The 27424-nt window shown below is 47.4% G+C and overlaps 1 protein-coding gene across 2 annotated transcripts in view; it reads left to right on the top strand.

The window, feature by feature from the left end:
* ARHGEF9 (Cdc42 guanine nucleotide exchange factor 9) overlaps positions 1 to 27424 on the top strand; it is a 182099-nt gene that overhangs the window by 114001 nt on the left and 40674 nt on the right. For both annotated transcript variants that reach the window (XM_056859261.1, XM_056859260.1), the window contains exon 6: positions 17875 to 18004. In XM_056859261.1, coding sequence (XP_056715239.1) covers positions 17875 to 18004 — 130 coding nt within the window. The remainder of the gene's footprint in view (positions 1 to 17874; positions 18005 to 27424) is intronic.

Genomic DNA, 27424 nt, shown 5'->3' with positions numbered 1-27424 from the left:
AATACGACAAGATTGTTACCAACAGGGCAAATTAAAGAAGAACTAAAAATTTGAAAATCTAATTAGCAAAGAAACAGATCATATCTTGGGGAAAATCTACAAATTACTGCTTAAATTTGAAACAGAACAAGAGCAGATCAAAGCATGCATGATTAAGTGGATGGAGAGCAGGTGTCAGAATGAAGTGCCAGGTGTCCTGTTCTCTACCTGGACAACCAGGGGAAAAGATACAGGGTTTCTAGCAAGCAGCTTGAAATCAGGCCAGGCTTGAGTATACCCTAGATTCAGGAGGGAGTTGTCCAAGACAACTTGTGTTAACAAGCTAAGATGGACAGTTCATGAACCAGCAAAGACTTATATAGGAAGCGGATAGCACCACCCCTTCATGTAGCCTAAACTGGGTCCTGGATTCTGCAGAGATCTAAGGAGAGGTGCTCCAGCATGAAACTGACTTGCAGGATGCATCTGCCTTTTTGTTTCTGGCAAATGGGACACACAAGGATCCCTCTTTGTTTTGCTGCCTATATTGTCCAACCTCCAAACGATATGGTAAAGCCGTCCATAGATTTGGTGGTAAAGTGTCATCCATATGCTGGTGGTACCCAAGCTTTTTATCTAATTCTAGGGAAGCTACAGAATTAGGTTATGAAAAGGAATTTTTGGAATCAATGATGGGCTGGTTGAGGGCAAATAAACTGAAGCTTGATTCAGTTGAGAGGCAGCAAGTGCTGATCAGTGATACAGCAAACCCTGACATTGACTGGCAGCCTGTGTTCAAGGGAATTGCACTCCCTGTTAAGATTCAGCTTCATAGTTGAGTTGTGTTCCAAAATCCATCCTTATTCCTGGATGACTGTGAGCTCTTGACCCAAAGAACCAGAAATCACCACAGAGACAATTAGAATCCAAGCAGATGGCTTTTACTGGTCAAATAGGCAATACAGTGCATAAAGGATAAGATGACAGCTATGAATGTCTTGCTCGTTAGTTGGCAATATAAGGCTTGAAAACGGCGGGAGATTACAAAGCACACAAAGCATAAACAGAGCACACTTTCCCAGGAGTAGCGTTCCCAGGCTCTGGTATGTGGAGCCGTCCTTGAAGTCTGGACGGTTCAGCAGAGGAACAGAGGCAACATAGAAACCGAGATAACAGCCTGACATCCTGCTCCTCTTAAGGCCCCCTCCCATCCTGCAAGGGGGCTGGTCTGTCTGGGTAGGCAAAATGAAAGGCGTTGACGAGTTTGGGGGCGGAGACATCTCGTGCGCGAACCCATTCGTCATAGGCAGGAGGGAAGTGTTTCCAGGGTGTTTCAAGTGGCTGCAGTAGTCCTGGGGGCTTGCCTTGAGATCGCTTGACTGTGGCGCAAACAGGACAGCTGCGAATAAAAGAGTCAATATCAGAACGCATTTCCCCCCACCAAAATTGTCTGCGCAACAGGTGAAGGGTCTTCAGGAACCCAGAGTGTCCAGCGGTCTTTACTCCATGGGCCGAGTGTAAGACGTCTTTTCGGAGAGCTTTGGGCACATACAATTTTGAGTCTTTGTACCAAGAGCCTCCTTGTTCGATTACACCAGGAGGCAGGGTTTGATTAGAGTGTTCTATAAGGCAGTGTTCCCGAAGGGACTTTAAGAAAGAATCGGAGACGGGAACCCCCCCCTTGTTTAAAGTTGCAGTAGGAGCAGTTAGGGGGGTTGACGAGGGGGAAGCGCTTACGTGCTGCGGTGCGCAGATTGCAGGCGGCTGGGCGGCCAGTTGGGTTGGAGGAGCTGGAGCGTCGGTCATCGTGGTCCTCCGTTGCGGAGGCAGCTGGGCAGCCGGTAGGGTTGGAGGAGTTTGCACGCTGATGACTGTGTGCTGTCGCTGGGGCAGCGTTTGGGATCGAGTTTGTACAGCCAATACGGGTAGGGCTCCTCTTTGTGCGGGTGTAAATAAAGAGTCTGTTGGCCGATCGAGTTTCGCCGGGTATTGAGGCAATCGGGAGAGAGCATCCGCGAGAACGTTTTGTTTCCCTGGGACATGCTTCAGGACAAAACGAAACTGAGCAAAGAATTCCGCCCAACGCTGTTGTTTCGCGGATAATTTATGGGTCCCTGTGAGGGCGGCTAGATTCTTGTGATCGGTCCAAACTTCGAAGGGGACCTTAGACCCTTCCAGGAATTGTCGCCATAGAGTAAGTGCATGGTGAACAGCTGAGGCTTCTTTCTCCCAAATAGGCCAGTTCAATTGGGAGTGCGCAAATTTCTTTGAGAAGTAAGCGCAGGGGTGAAGGAGACCATCTGGTCCTCTTTGCAGTAGGGCCCCCCCCCATAGCTACGTCGGAGGCATCGACTTGTACAATGAACATCCGGTTAGGATCTGGGTGCCGTAGCACAGGTTCCGATGTGAAAAGGCGTTTGAGGGCTACAAAGGCGCTCTGGCATTGATCAGTCCACAGTATTTTAGCGGAGGGCAATGTGGCAGAGTTTTCTTTACCTTTGGTTTTTAGAAGGTCGGTGATGGGCAGTGCTATTTGGGCGAAGTTAGGAATAAATCCGCGGTAGAAATTAGCAAAGCCCAGAAACTGTTGTACTTGCTTGCGGTTGGAGGGAGGTGTCCAATCGAGGACGGAACGGACCTTTGCCGGGTCCATGCTAAGGCCATGGTGGGAGATTATATATCCCAAGAAAGTTATTTTGCTTTGGTGAAATTCGCACTTAGCCAGTTTTGCAAAGAGTTGGTGGTTGCGTAGGCGGTGTAGAACTTCTCGGACCAATGCGATGTGCTCGTCCATGGTTTTTGAATAAATAAGAATGTCGTCTAAATAAACCACCACCCCGCGGTATAGTAAATCATGAAGGATTTCATTGATGAGTTGCATGAAGACCCCCGGGGCCCCTTTTAACCCGAAGGGCATCACAAGGAATTCAAACATTCCAAAGCAGCTAGAGAAGGCAGTGAGGGGTTCGTCCCCCTCGCGGATACGGACGCGGTAGTAGGCTTCTACTAGGTCCAATTTAGAGAAAATACGTCCCTCTTGCAGTTGTCCTAATATATCTGATATTAGGGGTATAGGATAGGCGTTGGCTTGAGTAACTGCATTGAGTTTTCTGAAGTCAATGCAGAGGCGTAGGTCGCCCTCCTTTTTCCGGACGAAAAATGCGGAGGCTGAGTTGGGAGCATTCGATGGGCGAATGAACCCTCTGGCAAGGTTTTTGTCTAAAAAGTCCCGTAGTACGGTGCGCTCGGAAGCGCTCATAGGGTAGATTTTACTCTTGGTTAATGTGCAGTCCTTCACCACTTCAATTGCACAGTCAGTGGTCCAGTGGGGGGGTAAGGCATCACATTCTTTAATGTTGAAGACATCCGCAAAGTCCTGGTATACAGGAGGGAGGGATGGCGGTGGTGGGACATCGGAGATTAATGCTGGAGCGGGTGGAGATAGCAGCGCAACTTGCTGCCGGTGCTGGTCGCATTTGGGGTTGGCAAAGGAGATCGTGTTCATCTCCCAGTCTATACTGGGACTATGACCTTTAATCCAGTTAATTCCCAGAACCACTTCAAATCGGATAGGGGCTATGGTAAAGTCTATTTGCTCCCAGTGGGAGCCAATTCCCATCGCCACCCCTATGGTGCGATGATCAACGGGGGCCCCCTTGAAATGGCTCCCGTCCATTTGGGCAAATTGGACGGGGGCTGGTAAAGCCTCGGACTCGACTTTGAGTGCTGCAAATGTGGCTTCGTTTATGAGAGTGCGACTGCAACCGGAGTCAATGAGTGCCTTAACGGGTAGTTGGGGACCACCTTCATGGTGTTGTAGAATTGCGTCCACATAAACGGTGGTTTCTACTTCCTTTAGTGGGAGTATTCGGTTTAGCAGGAGAAACTGCAGAGGTCTGTGGAGACACTCCACTCACCACAGACCGGAGCCGTTTTTTGACAAATCAAGGGGGGATTCCAGGTTTAAAGCCGGAGAATTCCATGGGTTCTCTTCATCAGAAGAGGGAAAGTTGTCCCCCAATGGGGCACTTGTAATCCGAGACCCGGCGGGGTCATTCGATGTAGGCAGGATGGCTGAGTCTTCAGCATGAAGTGCAGAGGGTGTGGGTCTTCCCGGCGCTGCGCTGCGGGTGGCCGCGGTGCCTCTGCGTTGTGGTCGTCCTCTGGCTCGGGTTGTCGTGCTGGGACGAAAGGGTTCAGGGCGGTATGGGCAGACTGCCGCAAAGTGACCCATTTCCCCACAAATGAGGCAGGCACCTCTTTGAAATCGGGTTTCGCGATCCTGGGGTGGACGCGCAGGTTTTCGTGGATTGGGGGGTGGTGCCTTGGGCTGGGGCTTTTGGACGCTTTTCTCCTTGTGTTTTTGGCGGACAAGGGAAACAAAGCGTCGGCGGCTTTCCACCTCTTCGGCTAATAGAATCCAATCCTCAAGAGTTTCGGGATCACCCCGCATGTACGACCAGTTCAGAACGTCAGGGTGTAAGGCTTCCCTGAAATGGTGAATTAGGGTGGCTTCGGGCCAGCCCACAATTTTGCTTGCCAGTCTTTGAAATTCATCGGCAAATTCTCGAACTGGAGTAGAGTCTTAGTTGTAACAGTTCCGCTTTGGCTCGTTCCCCCAGAAAGGGATCCTCAAACCTCCTCCGTAGAGCAGTCATGAAATTGTTGAGGGAACGGATAGAGCGGGATCGGGTGTCGAATTGGAGGACCATCCAGTCAGCTGCTTTACCTGTCAAAAGGGAAGCCACATAGCGCACCCGGCTGTCCTCTGTAGGGAAAAACTGTCCTTGTTCTCGCATAAAGCTGTCCACCTGATGCAAGAAACAGGGTAGGGTTTCAAGAGATCCATCGTACGTAGTTTTCAATTTGAGTTGCTTCCAAGGACCGGGCATAGGCTGACCCGGTTGCACGGGTGGTCCGGGTGCAGGTAAAACGAGACCTCCGGGAGGCGGAGGTGGCGCAGGCACATTAGCGGGTGGTTGGACTGGCATCCCCTGACCCGGTATTGGGACGGGCTGTGCCTGGGCTATCAGGGCTTGCTGTAACTGCCTGTTGTCCTGAAGCATACGTTCCATTAGCTCTTGGAGTTGATCAACACGGTCGGATAGCTCTCGATTTTGGGCTCGTAACAGGTGAACATCTTCTCCTGGGCCACCGGTACGATGAGGTTTACTTGTCCGAAAACTCGTGGCCCATTGAGAACTGTCCCCATATAGGTCCTCTTCTTCAGACTCTCCGGAGTCATTTAGTTGTTGGGGGTGGCAGCCAGGAATAGGGTTTATTTGCTAAGCCTGATCTTTGAGGAGGGGAAGAATCTAGCCATGCTTTGATGACCTTTAAATAAGGTCTTCCGTAGGATTGAGTCCTAATACATGAGGCAACTTGATTCATGATGTGATCTTGTCACAGTTTATTTATTGCTGGACTAGGGTTGTGCATATTGATAAACCCGACCCCAAAATAAACCCAAAATTAGCTGTTTCGGCAATATTCGGGTTTACCAAACGCCAAAACTTGGGGATCTCCCTGAAGCCAAATAGGCAATTTCCCAAAAAAATTCAGTTATTCGCCTTTGATCATAGGCACAGCTCAGTGCTTTGTCCCATTTTTCTAGCTTTTTTTGACTGGCTTCTAAAGAAGACTCCTCACCCGTGCGGATGAGCAATCTCCTTCACAAGAGCTGCAATGGTCATGACTTTGGCTGGCTCCGATATCATCCCCCCCCCAAAAAAAAGCTGCTCTCAAACTGAAGGTCGCTCCAAGCAGAGGCTTTGTTTTTCCACACCGTGAACATCTCTTGAAATCAGACTTTTGGTGACCACAATAAGGGACTGTTCACAGGATGTCATTTGCCACCAAAAGAAATGTTTTCCATGCCTTATTTTTCTCGCATTTAAGCCATTTTCCTCAGTTTGGAAGCTAATTTGCATGGATATCATGCTGTGCGCCCCAGATACAAATGGAGCCCCCAGACTTTGAGGCGCCAGCCTGCCAATCGGCTTTTTCTACCAGTCCTTGGCAACACTGAACTTCTGAACCTGAAAACCAATGGGGGTGCACATGGGCGCACACAATGGGGGCCCTTTGTGGGCCCATAAAATTGCCCCCCCATCCCAAAGTTCACCAAACTTTGGTTACTGGTAAGGAGAGTCCCTTGCAGCCACGCTGAAAATTTGGGGCCTCTACCTCCAAAAATGCCCCTACAGGAGCTTCAAAAACATCCCCGTAGACTATAATAGACCTGAATTTTTCAGTAAACCCGGAAATAAGCCAAATACCGATATTTATTGGTATGGGTATCGACTTATTCCGGGTTTACCGAAAAAAATCAGGCCCAATAAACCCAAACCCGAAATTTACCATTATTATTATTTTTTGCACAACTCTACGCTGGACATTACAGGGGAGAGAGAGCAGCAGCCACGTGTCCTGTGTAACATCTAGACACAGACTTAGCACTATGGAGAACGAACTTTTCACTTAATGGGGTTAAACTATTTCCATGTGGAGGAACCCCTGGAATTTCTTCCTTGAAGCCTTAACTGTTACAGGATCCTGAAAATTGGGGCTTAGAGGGCAAGAAATTTGGGCTACATTGCAGCAGTTGTGAGAGCTGGTGAGCTGTGGCCCACAACCATCACTACGGAGATGTGGTGGAATTCATCATGTTTATTTGTACTGGGGTGCAAAGGAAACTTTCCATGAGCCACACTAGATATTTGGTGGAAGACCTGAATACTGAGACCAGGAGCATGGTTTTGTAGGGGAGAAGAGGCGGGGAGGGAGGCCTCGGCTGCCAGCGATTCCCCCCAGCTTTCCCATCTGTTAAGAATTATCCAGGAGCAGCCCACCAGAACTCTTTCATCTTCTCCCCGGGGGGCGGGGGGAGGTTAAAAACACACATTATCATTGCCATCATATTTGTGCTGTTCAGCTGGTTCTCCTGGCAGAGGCCTGAGGGAGTCATCCGCAGCCTGGCTGCCTGCCCTAATTTACACATCTGGCAGAGGACGTCACATCTGACCCTTCTCCCATCTTTGGAGCTAACGGACTGCTCCTTATCATTTTGATGACAGGGTGAGAAGTCTGTAACCCTTTTTGCTGTAAAAAGGGCCAGATTAGTGACCACAGGATTTGTAGATGCCCCCATTCAAAACCTGGAACACTTGAACACTTAAACAAATAACATTGATTGAAAGGGGAGGGGAACAGTAAAGTGAAACTGGGAGTGTGAAACAAACAGTGAGGACAACCATTTTATTAACCAGTCCCAAAGACAGTGGGGAAAGGGGAGGAAGTCCCTTTAGTCTCTGGGTCCTGACTCACAAGCTGCAGGCAGGTCCCCATTCTCCTCTGGAGAGCCTTCTTAAACTCCCCACAACATCAGGAGGACAATCCTCAGCTTCTCCTCTAGTTGAGTCTCCCTCAGGCCAGGCCCAAAACCTCTTTTTCCCAGCCTCCCCTGTAATAAGCGCCTCCCTCTGGAGGGCAGCGTTTCCCGGCTAGGGTTGCATAACTTTGCAAGTGAAACAAGGCAATACACTTTTCAACATAAATGCAATTTTTACAAGGCTTACAAGTCATTGTGCCAACCATCGGGGCCAAGCCAAGGCACTAGTAGCTTCTAGAAATGGTGCCCCATCAACATCTGGCCAAGGCCCAGATTCTTTGATCACATCTGTGCCTCTTCTCTTGACCCACTCTTCTCAGGGAGGTGGGCGATAGAGCCCAGACTGGGGTGATTAACCATCCTCTTCATGCTGGTTCCCTACTACATGCCTCTCTAACAAGATGCTTTTCTCCCAGCTAGTGTTCCCAAACACGTGTTTGCCCCAGATGAGAGACAAAAAGCAATGATTTAGGGATGGGTTGCAGAGGAGAAGGGGAGGCAGAGTCAGGGGTGTTAAGCACTTCTCCTCCAACCTCTCCAAATTGCATCCCACCCAATGTTGTTTAGCCAACAACTGCAGCCTGGATTCAGCTGTGGGTATGTGTACAGCAGGGACTAATGAGCTGGACATTGGAATATAGCCAGAAAAGGTGTTTGCCATCTGGAAAAAAAGAAGATAGTTATTGATAAAACGGCTGCAGGCTGCCAGATTTGGGTTCACTGCTACTGTAGTAGTAGTACATTTATTGTGGCATTGTGCCAATAAAGATTTTGAACATAACAACAATGTTACCACGGGTACATTGATATTATTTAAGTTATGTCATATTAAATTGAAAGAGTATATACAGTGAGGGAAAAAGGTATTTGATCCCCTGCTGAATTTTCCCGTTTGCCCTCTGACGAAGAAATGACCAGTCCATAATTTTAATGGTAGGTCTATTGTAGCTGTGAGAGACAGAATAACAACAGGAAAAACCCCAGAAACCCAGAAGACAAAAGTCAGAGATTGATGTGCATTATAATGAGTGAAGTAGTATTTGATCCCTTTGCAAAAGATGACTTAGTACTTGGTGGCAAAACCCTTGTTGGCAATTACAGAGGTCAGACATTTCTTGTAGGTGGCCACCAGGTTTGCACACATCTCAGGAGGTATTTTGTCCCACTCCTATTTGCAGATCCTCTCCAAATCAGTAAGATTTCGAGGCTGATGTGTAGCTACTCGAACCTTCAGCTCCCTCTACAGATTTTCGATGGGATTAAGGTCTGGAGACTGGCTAGGCCACTCCAGGACCTTAATGTGCTTCTTCTTGAGCCCCTCCTTTGTTGCCTTGGCCGTGTGTTTTGGGTCACTGTCATGCTGGAATACCCATCCTCGACCTATTTTTAATGCCCTGGCTGAGGGAAGGAGGTGCTCACCCAAGATTTGACGATACATGGTCCCGTCCATCGTCCCTTCGATGCGGTGAAGGTGTCCTGTCCCCTTAGCAGAAAAACACCCCCAAAGCATAATATGTCCCCTTCCATGTTGGACGGTGGGGATGGTGTTCTTGGGGTCGTAGGCATCATTCCTCCTCCTCCAAACACGGCGAGTTGAGTTGATGCCAAAGAGCTCGATTTTGGTCTCATCTGACCACAACACTTTCACCCAGTTCTCCTCTGGGTCATTCAGATGTGCATTGGCAAACTGCTGACGGATCTGTACATGTGCTGTCTTGAGCAAGGGGACCTTGCGGGCTCTGCAAGATCTCAGTCCTTCACGGCGTAGTGTGTTACCAACTGTTTTCATGGTGACTATGGTCCCAGCTGCCCTGAGATCATTGACAAGTTCCCCCCGTGTAGTTCTGGGCTGCTTCATCACCGTTCTCATGATCATTGCAACTCCACGAGATGAGATCTTGCATAGAGCCCCAGACCGAGGGAGGTTGACAGTTAGGGTTAGGGTTAGGGTTGGGGTTGTCACCTTCTCACCAAGCTGCTTGGCAATAGTCTTGTAGCCCAGTCCAGCCTTGTGCAGGTCTACAATCTTGTCCCTGACATCCTTGGACAACACTTTGGTCTTGGTCATGGTGGCTAGTTTGGAATTGGATGGATTGATTGCTTCTGTCGACAGCAGAACCCTAACCCTAACCCTAGGGCTGTTGAATTAAAAAAAATTCGGTATAGTTCGGATTCGGCTGAATTCGGCCCGTTTAGATTCGAGATATGCCGAAGTCCGAACTCCCCCGCTTCAGGTCCGTGCAATTCGGCGGGAATTCAAAGTTCGGGAAAAAAATTCGGCCGAATAAAGCCATTAAAAACACAACCGCGCCTTTCCGCGGCTCTGGGGGGGCATTTTTGGGGGTAGAGGTCCCAAACTTTCAGAGGAGCTTCAAGGGACCCTTCTTGCCAGACCCCCCACGTTTTGTAAAGATTGGGTCAGGGGGGGCTGAGATATGGGCCCCGAAAGGGGTCCCCCCACCCTTAATGTGCATCTCTGGGCAGAGCTTGCCGCCCACGCACAAAGCTCCCAGCCCCGACAAACAGCTGATGAGAGCAAGGGCGGGGCAGGTGCTAAGAACTTTGCAAAGCAATACAACTGCAAAGCAACACCTTTGCAAACATGCAAATGGCGGGGCAGGTGTGAAGAACTTTGCAAAGCAATACAACTGCAAAGCAACACCTTTGCAAACATGCAAAGGGCGGGGCAGGTGTGAAGAATTTTGCAAAACAATACAACTGCAAAGCAACACAAGCACGCAATGCAACAGTGCAAAGCAACACAATACAACTGCAAAGCAACACAAGCACGCAATGCAACAGTGCAAAGCAACACAAGCACCTTTGCAACAGTGCAAAGCAACACCTGACACCTGGGAGTTTGCAAACCATGGAAAGGGACAGAGGCAGCTAGCTATGCATAATGAGCAGGAGGGGGTGGAATTTCTCCTTTTGCATTGGACTTGGGACCAGGCAGATGCATTCTTTAAGTCACCATTTGAAAACCAGTTTTGAGCAAGCATCAAAATAACCTAACTGATCTTATGAATGAGGGAAAACCTGAAGACATAAAAATGAAGCCCCCCCTCAAACCAGGGAGAGAGAGACTGGAGGGGGAACACACATCCCAGGCAGAACCGGCAAAAGCCACCTTTGGCTTCCCCCCCCACCCACAGAAACTGCTCCCTCCCCACACACACGCAGACTCTGCTTTCCCACACACACACACACACACAGAGAGAAAAGAAAAATTACAGATTAAAGCCCCCAAAGGGGTCTTACTGTGGCTGTCTTCTGTTCCATCAGGAGCGGCTGGGAGGCTGGGTAATCCAATATGATTCCATTTGTATCCAATATGAGATCCATATGTATGCATCTCTCGAGAGTGATCCATTCATCCCAATAGGGAAAAGGGGAAAGCCCATATCTCAGGGGGCCCTGACCCAATGTTTACAAAACTTGGGTGGTCTCTTATGAAGCCTTGTCTGAAGCTCCGCTGAAAGTTTGGGATTGGCACACCCAAAAATGCGCCCCCTGCAGCCACGGAAAGAGAAAAGGGGGGGAGCCTATATTTCTGCCCCCACTGAACCCATCTTTACAAAACTTGGGTGGTCTCTTAAGGATTGTCTGAAGCTATGATAAAAGTTTGGGGGCTGCACCCCCAAAAAAGCACCCCCTGCAGCCATGGAAATGGAAAAGGGGGGAGAGGAAAAAGGGGTGGAGCCCATATCTCGGGACCCCCTGACCCAATGTTTACAAAACTTGGGGGGTCTCTTAAGAAGCCTTGTCTGATGCTCCGCTGAAAGTTTGGGGTCGACACACCCAAAAATGCGCCCCCTGCAGCCATGGAAAGAAAAAGGGGGGAAGCCCATATCTCGGGACCCCCTGACCCAATGCTTACAAAACTTGGGTGGTTTCTTAAGAAGGCTTGTCTGAATATCCCCTGAAAGTTTGGGGTTTGTACCCCAAAAAATGCGCCCCCTGCAGCCATGGAAAGGAATGAATGTGCACAAGCACCCCCGCACACACACACGAAGATTTCCCTCTCTCTCTCTCTCTCACCGGCCGGGCCGCACATCAGCTGATTCCTCCAGTACTCAATCCTGACTGATTGGCTAGAAGAAGACCCAGCTTGGCCACTGATTGGCCAGGGGAGGAGAATGCTGCTTACTGAAGGTTATGCTGCTTACTGACGGCCGAATTTGCCGGATTTATTCGTGAACTCCCGAACTCGCTGAATTCGGCCCCCCCGGTTGCCCGCCATTTTTGAGTTCGGTTCGTCCCAAACTAAAAACCGCCGAATCAAGGGAAATTTGGCTGATTTTCAGTTCGGGCCGAACCGAATCAACAGCCCTACCTAACCCTAATCTGGCTGGTTGATAGGGGATCAAATACTTATTTCACTCATTATAATGCACATCAATCTCTGACTTTTCTCTTCTGGGTTTCTGGGGGTTTTCCTGTTGTTATTCTGTCTCTCACAGCTACAATAAACCTACCATTAAAATTAGGGACTGGTCATTTCTTCGTCAGAGGGCAAACGGGCAAATTTAGCAGGGGATCAAATACTTTTCCCCCTCACTGTATAATTAAAATAATTTACAGTTAGGTAAAAAATAAACATTTTGACATATTAAAAAAAAAGACTTTTTACCCCCTCTCTCTTCTTCGTTTCCCGTAATTTCTTTGGATTTTATCATAAAAGACTTTGACGACGTTTATAGATTGCTGCACAGAATTTGGTGACCTCACTAATTTGGTGGGGATTTTCCTCCGAGAGGAGCTTCCTAACCTGAAATTTATCAGAATATCCTGAAATTTTCTCAGACATGGATCGAGTCAGCATAGAACGGGCAGCCTTGTAGAACGGGCATCTAAGAAACATGTGATCCAGTGTTTCAACTTCCCCAGAATTGCATGGACAAAATCTCTCTGAGCTTGGGATCTTATTATACCTTCCCTGTAAGACCGCAGAAGGTAGGGCTGAACACCTGGTTAGAGTGAATGCCCTTCTATGGGTGTGGATTTCCAAAATGGAAAGGTAGGCAGCTGGGGCCGGAATGTATCTGGTCATAGGGGTGGACATAAATCCGGGTGCCCTCAGCAAGTCAGACTGCCTTTCAATATCATTAACTCTCTGGGTTATAATTTTCTTTGCTTGATCTCTACCCATCTTCAGCAAAGCCTGGGGGGAGAGACCCAGACTCTCCAACTTGCTTTTCACGGCCTTTTGCCATTTGGATTCAAAGTTGTCAATTAGAATCAGGGGAAGAAGACCATGGGGATTGAGTTTTATTTTTAACCATAGGAGGAAGGATGATATGCACACTCTTGCTTCTACTCTTAGCATCCCTGTTTCTAGGCGTGCCAAGGGGTTTGATACACATCTAGGGTCCTGGAGAACCAGTCTAAGAAACTCAGACTGGACTCGTTCCAGTGGTGCGAAACAAGAAGAGGGGGGTCCGAGATGTGTTCCATAGAGCAGGTGTGCCAGTGTTTTGGCCTGATATAGTTTGAGAGCTGCTGGGATGAAGTCCGCCCCCTTTGTGCTGAGGAATTTGGTTATACTGTAGACTGATCTATCCCCCAGGCTGGCCACATAGTTACTGTGGGCCTGCTTGGAGCCTGAAGCCTGTAGGACTACTCCCAAATACTTAAAGATGTTCACCTGCTCCAGCCTATGCCCTTTTAAGTTCCAGACTCTAAGTTTTGGGCGTTTGCCAAAAGCCATTATCTTTGTTTTTTGAAAATTGATGGTTAGTTTTTCGTTGTCGCAATATAAGGCGAATCTGGCAAGAGCTCTTTTAAGTCCTATAGGGGTTCTGGATAATATAACGGTGTCATCTGCATACAATAGAACCAAAATATGCCGATGTGCCAGTTTAGGGGGATGCAGATCAGCTTCATTTAGGCAGTTGGGGATGTTGTTTATGTAGTAAATAAATAATGCAGGGGCTAAAAGGCAGCCCTGCCTGACTCCCTTATAGGTGTAGACTGGGTCTGTGAGGTGTCCTTCCCTACTGCATCTTACTCTTAATGTGGTCTGATTATGCAGGGCACTTATGAGGAAGAGAAGCCTCCTGTCGAAGGAGGAGGATTCCAATTTAGCCCATAATAGGGGTCACTGCCACTGCTTTACAGATAGTCTTGGAGCGTCAGGATCCCCCCTGCACCCTGCTCAATTTTGATATTTGTAAACCACTCTTACTAAATCCATGGCAATGTTCAGATATACCAGGAAAACACAGTTTGCCATTATGGAAAGAAAAATAGGAAGTTCTACGGCTCATGGGCTCTCCTTCTATTGTGTGCAGTGTGAAGATTGAGCGCTCCCACCATTTGTCATGACATCCCTATTGAATAAAACAACAAACTGCGGTTTGCTCTCTTGCCTACAAGTCAGGATGCCAAACTGGGATTAGACCAAAGTTTGTAGGCAGCACAGAAGACCCTCATTTCCCATCTCATCCCATTCAAATATCACAATAGATTGGTTTGATGAGAACCAGAAAATCTTCAGTTTCCAAGCTGCCCACAATGGGAGGTGGGAGAGGGAGAGCTCAGAGACTTCCAAAACATGTTCCAGTAGCAGCAAATCCTATTTTTGTGTAACGTCTGGATGCAGTCCTGAAGCCTCCAGGATCCTCTCCTGCAGTGGCTTCCCTGGGAACTGTTGAAGCAAGGAATCATGAAATCATGTTCAACATCTTTATAAAGGATTTGGATGATGGGATAGAGGGGATGCTTATTAAATTAGTAGTTGATACTAAATTGGGAGGGGTAGCAAATGAGATAGAAGACAGAGCCAGGATACAGGATGATCTTGACAGGCTAGAGAATTGGGCTAAAACCAATAAAATGCATTTCAACAGAGATAAATGTGAAGTTCTGCATTTAGGTAGGAAAAATCAAATGCACAATTATAGGATGGGAGAGACTTGTCTTAGCAGTAGTGTGAGGGAAAAGGATCTTGGGGTCTTAGTAGACCAAACACTGAACATGAGTCAGCAGTGTGATGCGGTAGCTTAAAAGGCAAATGCGATCTTGGGCTGTATCAACAGAAGTATAGTGTCCAGATCACGCAAAGTGATGGTATCGCTTTATTCTGCTCTAGTTAGACCTCACCTAGAGTATTGTGTTCAGTTTTGGGCACCACAATTTAAGAAGGATGTAAACAAGCTGAACGTGTCCAGAGGAGGGCAACAAAGATGGTGAGGGGTCTGGAGACCAGGTCCTATAAGGAAAGGTTGAAGGAGCTGGGTATGTTTAGCCTGAAGAGGAGAAGACTGAGAGGGGACATGATAACCATCTTCAAGTACTTGATGAGCTGTCATATAGAGTTGTTTTCTGTTGCTCCAGAAGGGTTGAAATTAAACCAATGGGTTGAAATTAAATCAAAAGAGTTTCTGTCTAGACATTAGGAAGAATTTTCTAGCAGAGCGGTTCCTTAGTGGAACAGACTCCCTCGGGAGGTGGTAAGTGCTCCTGCCCTGGAGGTTTTTAAGCAGAGGCTAGGTGGCCATCTGTCCGCAATGCTGATTCTATGACCTTAGGCAGATCATAAGAGGGAGGCTTCTTGGCCATCTTTTGGGCATGGAGTAGGGGTCACTGGGGGTGTGAGGGGGAGGTAGTTGGGAATTTCCTGCATTGTGCAGAGGGTTGGACAAGGTGGTCCCGTCCAACTCTATGATTCTGTAATTCTACATGGCCGAATCTGTGGATTTAATGATCAACATCTAAGGCCATATCCAGAATTACATATAATGATAGCTTACCTCCAGAGGAGAGCAGGAAAGGAGAGAGCCTCTGCTCAGCCACATTCTGCATTTATCTCATTAGTCAACAGTCAATAGAGCCCTGAGTTAATCATAAATTCCAGTGACAGGCGGTGCTGTCTGCTCACCAGTTGAAATACACATCAAGGTCTCTTGGAATGGAAAGTAAAGCATAAGGTGGAAATCAATAACATTGATTCCAGTATCACTTTTTCAAATGACTGATCATAGTCCTGGCTGGTCCTGAGAGGAGGCTATTTTCATTCAGTACAGCTACACTCCCACAAATCCAAGAAGCAGAAGATACGGCTTTGCCTTCATCCATGGCGAGAGCGAATCCGGCTCTCCCAGAATCCCTCCGTGGCCACAAACAGACCAGACCTGTCACGGCACAGCTGATCTGGCTGGCTCTGACCTGATGTCTTCAGGGCTGCCAGATCTGTTTCTCATTGCCCATTCATTCTTTGCTGTCTCCAGCCAGCAAGCTGTGCATTTGAATTTGCTGTTCTAATCCATTATGAGACCACAGCTTGAGAGACAAGTTTGCTCGGGAGCCAGGAAATATCTTCCTTTGCACTGAGTAATAAGGGCAGGCTACAGAGAAGCATAGAAGCTCCTCTGCATAGACGAGAGACAAGCGCTTTCTTGAGCATGGGATTCATAAACCCCAGCGTGCACACACCAGTGCTGTTGAGAGTTGCCAGTTGGGGCAGTTCCATCCAGAATACCAAGATCAAAACAAAATGTGTGTTTCTGGGTAAAGCATTGGTCAGCACTAGGATATGGGAACCAGGAAACCACAATGGTTGAGGCTATGTTGCAGAGAAGGGGGGATGGAATTCAGGAAGAGATGCTGGGAAAGCCTAGCAGAGGGGCTGGGTGGAGGTGAGAAGACAGGGAGGGGCAGGTCATAAAGTAGGAAGAGTCTTGGGAAGTATCTGGCCAGCCGGCAGACAAGGCTGCTGCCCAAGCAGAGGCTCAGAAGAAGATACGAGGGGTTTCAGCTTGAGAAGTAACTGATCAATATCTGATCAGAATGCATCTTTTTTGCCAGCCTTGCAAGGGTAACTAGTCCAGATTTCCTACAGCAGTGGAGTCTGGAATGACTAGGTCAGGCAGTCTTTCTAGCAGCGTCAAAGGGTCGGATCAAGATGAATTTTTCCAGCGGCAGAATGGAACGTCCTGCCTCCCCCTCCGGCCCACTGATCTTCACAAAATGTTTCTGACGGGTAGAGGACCCTGGAGGGGGATCCGCAGCAAGAGGGGGTAATCATTGGGAATCGCTGGCTGGGTCTGGCTCCAACCCAATGTCTGCACTGTGTTGCTGGCTGCTTCCATTTAACCTGGGGGTCCCCCAACTTTTTGAGTCTGCGGGCATCTCTGGAATTCTGACACGGCATGGTGGGCACAGCCGCAAAATGGCTACAGGAGGCAAAGCCAGTCACAAAATGGCTGCTGCCGCTTACCTTCAACCACGCAGTGAAGATCCTTGGGCACCAGGAAAGGTGTCAGTGGGCGCTGTGGGGAGCATGTTGGGGACCCCTGATTTAACCATATATCTGGGGGGTGCTCTCCGTGGCAGAGCCAGTCTCTGTGGTCAGTGGGAGAAAATGGAGGTGGAGTGCAAACTTGGTCTAACTGCTTATCAGGAGTCCCATAGACTGAGTTTCTTGACTGCTTGCAGAAGTGAGAAAATTAGGGCAATATAAGCAAACTGTTTCAAAAGGAGAGCTGAAAAATTAATATGATGGGAAGGGGTTTCCGCCCCCCCTGAAAACCTTCAAAGATTATCTTTAGCAGCTGCAGCTTATCTTCAGTCTTGGTACAAAGGCAGGAGAAAAGAACTTTAAATAAACAAAATATACATGACATTTCAAGAATTAAATGATTTCACTTACATTGTAATTCTCAGAGCACCCCTGTAAGGTAGGCCAGTGCTATTTCACTCATACTGCAGATTTGGCTTATGTTAGGTAATATGCCCGGTGGCCCAGGCGAGCTCGACCTAGTCAGATAGTGGAAGCTAAGCAGTGTCGGCCCTGATCAATACTTGGATGAGAGTCCACCAAGGAAGTCTGGGGTTGCTACACAGAGGCAGGCAGTTGCAAAGCAACTTGGTGCATCTCTTGTCTTGAAACCCCTACAAGGCCTTTGTTAGTCAGCTGCAACTTGACAGTACCTTCCAGCACCAGATAATAGTAGCTTGCTTAAGGCCACACAATGGCTGAGTTGAGATCTGGACAGGGACTTTTAGTCTTAGTCAACATGCTGTAACATCTCCTATTTACAGACGGGTTGCTTATGTAAGAAGTATTTTTATCCAGACCTCCTACAAATGCACACACACGTTTTCCCTTGTGGAACTGCCTAGCTGACAGTAACTCCCAACATCAAAGAAGCTCCATGTCCCATCACTGTGATCACAATTGCTTCAAGCCATTTTCACAACCACCCAGTTCGTGCCTTGCATTACTCTGTACAAATTTGTACTTGGGGGAGAGGGGGTGGCCAATAGTTTTCCAGTACAGAAGGAAATCCCTTTTTTCAAATGAGACCATAGCCTTCCATAGCAAAATATGGTCTGGTGAAAATGGAGAACCATCAACCACAGATGTTCAACCACAGATACGGGGGGGTTGGGGGGTCATGTTTGTGCCAACTTGTCTGGGATACAAAGAATACACCACGTATCTGCTGCAATGTCCGTGGCATATTCCGTGTGATCTTACAGCCTGCCTTTCCCTCCCACAGTGACTACAGATACGTGGCTGCAGCCCTCGCAGTCATGAGGAATGTGACTCAGCAGATAAACGAGAGGAAAAGGAGGCTGGAAAACATTGACAAGATTGCTCAGTGGCAGGCCTCAGTTCTGGACTGGGAGGTATGTCATACATTGTATAGAAACACCCCCCCCCCCAGTTCTTCAATATGATACTTCCAGTCAGATTAATCCTTGTGTTTTCTTGGCAATTGCAAGGGTTTTTTTTAACATGGTGTCTCATGGGTCAGTGGGAAAATGCAGTCTGTGTCAGCTCTGCGCTCACTAGGCAAATCCCAATAACCGACCTCTAGACAGGAACTCCATAGAAAGTTGGTTTATTTAGAAAATACACAGTGAGTTTCAGAAATTGACTTGGAAACAGCGAGGACACTAATGAGGGAGGGCGTAGGGTGCAAACGATATAAAGGTGAAAGGAGACTTTCTGGGTTGCCTAGGTAATATAGATAACGGTTCCTGGTTCCCAGAGAACATCAAAGTCAAAACAAAGTAAAACTGAATAACAGGACAACCTTGAAAAGCCATCTGGTCTGTCCGCTGTTTCCCCTGTTGGTGGGTACCAGGCCGTGCCTGACATTCTGCCCCTCTAAGGCCCCTCCCCACCTCCCATGTCGGACAGGGAGGGATTATCAGGGTATGATGCATGGAACTGGCGGACTAGCCAGGGGGCAGAAACGTGGTGGTGAACCACCCATTCATCGTACGCAGGACCGAAGTGTTTCCAATGAACCAGATACTGTAGCACCCCCCTGTGGATACGGGAATCGAGGTTCTTGGAAACTTCAAAGTGTTCCTCCCCTCCCACCATGCTAAGCACCTCTGGAGGAGCTTCTGGGTGCCATTCGGGCGAGGGTGCATGTTGTTTAAGAAGACTAACATGGAACACTGGATGTACCTTTCTCAGAACCTTGGGGAGGGAGAGCTCTACGGTCACTTTATTGATGATTCTCGATACGGGAAAAGGTCCTACATACTTTTCACTGAGTTTCCTGCAGGGGCACAGGGAACATAGGTTTTTGGTGGACAGGTACACAAGATCCCCCACCTGGATTTCCCAACCAGGCGAACAATGTTTATCTGCTTGAACCTTGTACTTTCGTTTAGCCCGTTCCAAATTCTTTTGCAACCACGGCCAGGTGGTCTGAATTGTCTGGACCCATTCGCCTATGTCGGCGCCCCCCTCCTCCCCTGTAATGTCGATACTGCCTAGGGGCCCGAACTCTCTCCCGTACACCGTAGAACGGGCTAAATCCCGTAGATTGATGTAGAGCATTATTATAAGCACACTCTGCAAAAGGTAGGAGGTCGACCCAGTCGTCTTGATGGTAATTAACATAACACCGTAGATAACCTTCCAACACCGCATCTGCCCATCGGTCTGCCCATCGGTCTGAGGATGGAATGCACTTGAGAGCCCCTGCTCCACCCCCATCAACTTGAGAAAAGCCCTCCAAAATTTGGCCACATATTGAGGCCCGCGGTCGGAGACCACCTTACGTGGGAACGAATGATATTTGAAGACATGTGACACAAATAAGCGGGCCAATTTTGGGACGGAGGGCAAGCCCGCACAAGGAACCAAATGTACTTGTTTGGAAAATAGATCCGTCACCACCCATAGTACCGTTTCCCCCCTGCTGAGAGGGAGATCAGTCATGAAATCCATGGCAATAACTTCCCACGGCCTTGAGGGTGTTTCCAATGGCTGCAACAATCCGGGGGGCTTTCCTGGGGGCCGTTTGGCGATGGCACAGGTGGGGCAACTGCGATTGAAGGCATCTAAGTCCGATCGCATTTTCAGCCACCAAAACTGCCGACAGAGTAGGTGTAGTGACTTTACGAAACCAAAATGTCCTGCAGACTTTGCCCCATGAGCAAGACTCAACACCTCCCTCCGAAGTATTTCAGGCACGTACAATTTGGTGTCTTTAAACCACAGCTCCCCCCTCTTAACAAGATTTGCAGGAAAGGCATTGGTTAACTGTTCCGTTTGGCAACCCTGGGCCAACGCGTCTCTGAAGGAATTAGGTAGTCCCTCCGGGAGAGAAAATGGGGAAGAAGATTCTGGAGGCTCCTCGGGAGTAGGGCTCGCGGGTTTCCCCAAGACTTCAGTCTGCTGTGATGGAGGGAGGGGGGCTAGCGTCTCACTCGGGTGTGGTACGTCCATAACCTCGAGCGACCATTGTGCTTGGGCACGGGTCTGCATGGCTAACGTAGGCGTCAGACCCCTCTGTGCAGGAGTGAAAAGGGACTCTGTGGGGCGCTCCAGCTTACTTGAGTATTGGGGAAGCCAGGACAAAGCATCCACCAGCTGGTTTTGATTCCCTGGGACATGGCGGATTACGAAATTGAACTTGGAAAAGAAATCCGCCCATCGCACCTGTTTGGAGGAGAGCTTGCGGGTCCCCGTTAAGGCTTCTAAGTTCTTGTGATCGATACACACCTCAAAGGAGGTGTCTGCCCCCTCTAGAAAATGTCTCCACACCGTTAAAGTCTGCTTTATTGCGGCGGCCTCTTTTTCCCAAATGGGCCAGTTCAGTTGGGACTGGGAAAATGTTTTGAAAAATATGCACAGGGGTGCAGCTGACCGTCTTCCCCCCACTGCAAGAGCCCCCCCTCCCATGGCTACCTCGGAAGCATGTACCTGAACGACGAACGGCCGCCCACAATCCGGATGCTGCAGCACGGGTTCAGTTGTAAACAACCGTTTAAGAGTCTCAAAAGCCCTTTGACACTCCGGTGACCACTCCACCTGTGCGCCAGGCTGGGAAGCTGCACTCCCCTTCCCCTTCGTTTTAAGGAGGTCGGTGATGGGTAACGCAACTTGAACAAAGTTGTTGAGGAACCCCCTATAGAAATTTGCGAACCCTTGCTGCACTTGCTTACGGGTGGAGGGTGGTTCCCAGTCTACCATGGCTCGCACTTTTTCAGGATCCATGGCCAGCCCTTGGTGCGAAATGATGTAACCTAGGAAAGTCCGTTGGTCCCGGTGGAACTCGCAATTAGACACTTTGGCATAGAGTTGGTTCTCTCTGAGGCGCTGTAACACTTCTCTAACCATGGCAACATGTTCTTCATAAGTCTTGGAGTAGATTAGAATGTCATCTTAGTAGACCACCACTCCCTTAAACAACAGGCCGTGCTTGACAGTCTGTTGTAGAAGAATAAAACAAAAGTCCAGTAGCACCTTAAAGACCAACTTTTATTTCAATATGAGCTTTCATAAGTCACAGCTCGTTTCTTCAGATATGTGAAGGGGAGATTGCTCTTACCAATTCCCAGGCATCTCCCATCTGTGGATCCCAGCTTGGGAAAACCTCTTCCTGCACTCTGGAACTATCTACAGCTTTGTAGGATACTATCTCAGAGATCCATACCTGTTTCTGAGAGGTTTCAGGCCTTGTCTAACTCAAGCCCTGCTCTCCTATTAATTTTTGATGTAATGAGATGGTTACGGTCAAGGATACTTGTCTGCAAAATAATGTGAGTTGCTACAGCTGTTTGAACTAATAGAAGTGTGGGTAGATGAGGTAACAGATAGTGCGGGTACAGGAGGTGGCCAAAAAAATGCCAGTGGAAAGCAGCAGCAGCTAGAGGGACAAAAAGGCAGCAGACGGCACTGCAAAACAAAACAAAAAAGTACACGTCTGCTGAGAAGAAGAAGAGTTGATTTTTATATGCCGACTTTCTCTCCCACTTAAGGGAGAATCAAACTGGCTTACAATCACCTTCCCTTCCCCTCCCCACAACAGACACTATGTGAGGTAGGTGGGGCTGAGAGAGTGTGACTAGCCCAAGGTCACCCAGCTGGTTTCCTGTGTAAAAGTGGGGAAACAAATCCAGTTCACCAGATTAGCCTCCGCCGCTCATGTGGAGGAATAAGGAATCAAACTTGGTTCTCCAGGTCAGAGTCCACCGCTCCAAAACACTGCTCTTAACCACTACACCACGCTGACTCTCCTACAGCATGCTGACTCTCTGAGGTTAGTCGTGTTTCAGAAATTAGTTGAAAATCGTGCCAATTCAGTCCTATCCAACGTTGACTTTCAGTGAGCTCATCAAAAACCTGTGTTGCTTCTGGGAGCCAAACCGAAGTGGCCGGGCATGACGTTTTGGAATTAAAATAAAGTAGGGTTGGTGGGGAACTGCAAAAATCAGCACGTCATGCAGGAACAAAATGCAGAATGAGTGCTTTATTAAGACAAAATAAATCCCCATCAGTTTCAATCCCATTGGCTCTTCATCAAGGCTGCCATCACTAAAACACATGAAGGGAGCTGTCAGGCATATACGTGACTTAAATTGTTATTCATTTGCTTGCTAGTTTTTTTAAAAATAGATTAGTAAGCCTCTATAGCCCTAACCTGGATGGCCCAGGCTAGCCTGATCTAATTAGATCTTGGAAGCTAAGCAGGGACGGCCCTGGTTAGTACTTGGATGGGAGACCACTACAGAAGCCCAGGGTTGCTATGTGGAAGCAAGCAATGGCAAACCACTCCTGTTAGTCTCTTGCCTTGAAAACCCTACTAGTGTTCTCATACCCCTCATGAGACATGTAGGATTTCTTGTTTCCTGACCTGGATGGCCCAGGCGAGCCCAATCTCTTCAGATCTCAGCTGCTAAGCGGGGTCAACCCTGATTAGTACTTGAATGGGAGACCACCAAGGAAGACAGGGGTTGCTATGCAGAGGCCGGTAACGGCAAACCACCTCTGTTCATCTCTTGCCTTGATGGCACTTTCCACCACCATGAAGTCTCTGTAACTAATAAAAGAACCCTGTATTTTATTCTTTCTTTTACAAAGCTGCTTATTCCAAATCAGACCCTTGATCAGGAAAGGAATAGTTCTAGTAGTCAAGTTGTCCTAAACAACAGTGATATTGAAAATGGACACCGACATGTTTAATTATGGATGTTCCTGTAAACCCCATGAAAAGCTATGGATACGGCCATTTTGTAAGTTTCTGGGAGGAGGGCAATTTGTTTTATATGTCTGTGTCCATACGTGTTCATTTATACATGCTTGTCTGATGTAGATTCCCTCGAAGTAGAGTCAAGAGTCTCAAAATGTGTAGAGATTTGTTCCTAGTTCTTCTTTGCTGCCCACTATGGAGCTACAATGTTGTTGATTGGGGAAACCACAGTGGAAAAGGAGATAAAACACTTGCTGCTTCCAAAGTAGGGGAGAATAGGAAAAGAAAACAGCCCTTTTTTTTGTTTTCAGTTTACTCCCCCTCACACACACACACACACACACACACAGAGAGAGTTTTTAGACTACCGGTAATGAAGGTGAGTCAGGCGGGTAATTTGAGAGCAAAGGCCCCTCCACTCCAGCCAGGCTGATTGTGAGGATAGATTATTGCTGGTGTTAGGAGGAAGCTGGGGGCGGAAGATCATCAGATGTGCCTCCCTGGCAGTGGGCTGATGTGACTTATTTGTAAGGCTGCCTTGACTGTAAATAAACCCAAATTAAGAACAGATCAGCTTCAGGATGCTCAATGTTCACATGTGGGTGGAAGGCCAAGGAGACCTCTGCCTTGGATCGATGAGACGATTGTTTCCATCCTGCCACCGTGAATACCTTGAGACATTCATTCTTAGCAAGCTGTGGCCCGCAGCCAACTCTTCCTCTAGGGGATTGCTTTCAGCATTAATTTTCCCGATCAGTAAGGAGCCTGCACCATTAGAAGGGGCATTGTTTCCCTCCTGTAATGTTATGAAGAAGAGTGAGTTAGTTCCTTTTCATCTGGCATTCAGGTCCTGAGTGCTCTTGTCAGCTCCAAGCCTCCAACAACATGCCCAAAAGTAAACGAGGGTGTGCCTGAAATGATGTGAAGCTAGAGGCACACACATCTTATACATTTATCTTTTAATGGGGGAGTCTACTGAGAGCCAGCGTGGTGTAATGGTTAAGAGCGGTGGTTTGGAGCAGTGGATTCTAATCTGGAGAACTGGGTTGGATTCCCACTCCTCCACATGAGCAGCAGACGCTAATCTGGTGAACCAGGTTGGTCCCCCGCTCCTACACATGAAGACAGCTGGGTGACCTTGGGCTAGTCACAGCTCTTAGAGCTCTCTCAGCCCCACGTAGCTCACAGGGTGTCTGTTGTGGGGCAAGGAAGGAAAGGAGATTGTAAGCCGGTTTGATTCTCACTTAAGTGGTAGAGAAAGTCGGCATATAAAAACCAACTCTTCTTCTCCTCCTCCTCCTCAGAACCTAGAGCAGGAGGGAAACATGCGATATAGAAATGGGGGCAGACGCCTCCCCTCCTTGCTTATCTTAATGTGGCTCTGGGACCAAACAGTTTGGATGCCCCTGGTATAACTACTAGGAACTTTGCTTATTTAATTAAGGCTTTTCTATGTCACTTCTCTATGGGGGGAGGCTTCTGTTCAAAATGGTTGACAGATCACAGAGCCACAAAACACAATACAGGTTAAAAATAAACAAGAAAGCTAACACATCACTGCTCTATCTTGCCCATCCTTCCATCTTGCCCATCACCAAAGATCTTTCTGTGGCCACAACCATCATAGAAAATGGGGTCTGGTTTTCTTAGCCCCTCCCTCTGCCTAGAGCCCTCCCTTATCTGGTTTTACTTGGCCAACGGAGCTCTTGGACTTCACGCTTCAGGTTCCCCAGAGCCCCAGCTGATGCCCTCTTGTTCGTTCAAGTAGCCTATGGCCTAAAGAATATAAAAATCCAACCCCCTGCCCCCCTGTCTTGGCAGAAAAAAGCAGGAGAGGCAGTGGGGGAGAGAGCCCCCCCCCCGTCCTGCTTAATGTCTTTATGTCCAGTGTCTGTTAGCAGCACAAAAGCAGAACCAACTAAATGCTTGCAGTTCTGCTGTCTGAATGGCTCCATACAAATACAAATCTGCTTTTGGGAGATATATTTTCCTAAAACTGCAGTTTCATGCCCGTGGATGAATGCAAAAATGGAAGAACAGGCAGGAGTTTCAAGCTTCATCTTGTGTGTCAGTTCAGTACTTACAGCTGGCCTTCATTAACCTTGGGGTTTGAAGGTTAAATATGGGGGTGAAGGTTAAATTAAAAAAGAGATGCTTACAGATTAACGAGCTAGTGATTTTTTTTTCTCCCTCAGAACTTTCATTCTAATCCATTTTGGTTTCCTTTCCTCCTCCCCCGCCCCCATTTATTTTTATGAGATTTTATTGGATGGTTTTGTCACAACATACAGTAAGCTGCTAATGGCTATAAAGACTACAGAGAACTGGTTTTAAAAAGTCTGAAATAAGCAGAAGACCCATAAAGCATGTTTACTGCAAAGTGAATAATGTTGCTTTTGCCCAACAAAGCTCCTGATTGACTATTGGAGATTTGATTGGCTTTGCAGATTTTTTCCAGTCTTGCTTTGGCAGCATCTGCCATCGCAGCACAAGGATCTGCACTGTGTGACTTGTTGTGGCAGCCATATTGTGGCTGGCTCCACCTCCAGCAGCATCTATTTTGTTGCTGTGCCCACCATGCCATGTCAGAATTCCAAATGTGCCCACAGGCTCAAAAAGGTTGGGGACCCCGTGCAAGAGGGCCCCTCATCCATTGGCTTTGGTATTAACTGCTTCCAAAGAGCAGTACTAGCTCCTTAGTGAAGTGGAGAAGCCCCACAGAGGTATGGAGTGCAGTTGGAGGGCATTTGTTGAAGAGGATGCCTGGCTACAGCAGTGCCTGTTCTCCCTGCGGGGAGAGGGCAGCCCTGTCATGTGGCAGACATATTTGGATTTATTTTTTAAAAATTGCTTCTATCTGGTTTTGGGTATTTTGACATAATGTTTGAAATGTCATTTTCCTGCATGTTTCCTAGGTTGTTTCTTTTTGGCTACTTAAATATATTATCATTTGCCAATGTATTGCAAAGACCTTTACTGTCAATTAAATATAACTGCTTCATTAATAAATTGAGGGTTTAACCATTCATAGTGCTATTCTCATTGAAGTTGCTGGATCTTAACAAAATCATTACGTTACAAGCCTGTAAATATTACACTGGAGATGTGGAATGGTATAGCCCAATTTCATCAGCTAAGTGGGGTCGGTACGTTGGATGAGAAAACTCTGCAGAGGAAGGATGGCAAAACACCTCTACTTTTTAATTTCCGTGAAAGCCCCTTGCTGGGGTCACCATAAGTCAGCTGCTATTGGGCCTTCATCAGTGGTTAATTAAAACCCATGTTAGCCTGCACACATTTACAGAAATACATACATACATACATACATACATACATACATACACAAACGGTTCAAACCCAACCAGGCATGTGAATAGGTTGTCTGAAAAGATAGAATAATAATGGGTTAGTTTCTATCTATTTAAGAGCCCATTATATAAGTCTTGAAAGAGATGTTTGAAAAATACTTACAAAATCTATTACCAATTATTGGTTCTCGTAGGTTATCCGGGCTGTGTAACCGTGGTCTTGGTATTTTCTTTCCTGACGTTTCGCCAGCAGCTGTGGCCGGCACTGTCCTTCAGTGTTACTCCTCTGAAGATGCCTGCCACAGCTGCTGGCGAAACGTCAGGAAAGAAAATACCAAGACCACGGTCACCCAGCCCGGATAACCTACGAGAACCAATGAACTCTGACCGTGAAAGCCTTCGACAATATCTATTACCAATTAGATTAACAATGAACTGAGGTTTCCAATTTGTTTAATCATGTTTTACAGTATTACAGCTAGAACCAATCTGACCAGATGTTTGAGTAATTGGTAGCCCTGTGGAACTGGATCAAGTCCCACAGGGCCCAGGTCTCACTTAACAGAGAGTTCCACCAGTCTGGTGCCAGGACTGAAAAAGCCCTGGCTCTGGTTGAGGACAGCCGGATATCTCTTGGGCCAGGGATCATCAGTAGACTTATTACAGATGAGCACAGTGCTCTTTGGGGGATGTATTGGTTGAAGCGGTCCCGTAGGTATGATGGTCCCAGACCATTTAGGGCTTTAAAGAACCTTGAACCTGTTGTGTCTCTCTCAGATGAAGAGTGAAAAATTATTTCAGAAAATCCCTCTGTCTGACAGGCTTTGCCCTTGTGGCAACAATTGTATTGAAACGGTTGCTCATGTCTTATTTTATTGTACTTTCTACACAGAATCTCGCAACGAACTTTTAAGCCCCCTGTTTGTTAATAGACAGTAAGTCTCAGATTCTTTTAACGTTTCCTATTTATTGAACAATTGTTCGCTCCATATATTGGAGACGGTGGCACAGTTTTTAAAGTTTGTTTTAAAAGCCCTCTAAACGGTTAATTAGATGGCAGTATCAACAAACAGCGCTATTTGATGTAACTGTCTTTTAACTATACCATAAAGGGCCCTTTTTAATATCTCCATTCCTTTTGTACTCTTTGTGTATTATGTGTTTATGCCAATAAAGGAATGATGATGATGGAGTGAAAAATTCAAGAACAGGAAGTCACAGTAATCCATTTTTAACAACAAGGGCATAACTTAATTTGTACCATACAGATAATGTATTGGCTTTTCAAATTTCAGACTTTT

Source organism: Euleptes europaea, chromosome 13 (genome assembly GCF_029931775.1).
Source record: "Euleptes europaea isolate rEulEur1 chromosome 13, rEulEur1.hap1, whole genome shotgun sequence".
NCBI lineage: Eukaryota > Metazoa > Chordata > Lepidosauria > Squamata > Sphaerodactylidae > Euleptes > Euleptes europaea.
The sequence above is the reverse complement of the archived record's forward strand: the minus strand, read 5'-3'. Positions and strand labels throughout refer to the sequence as shown.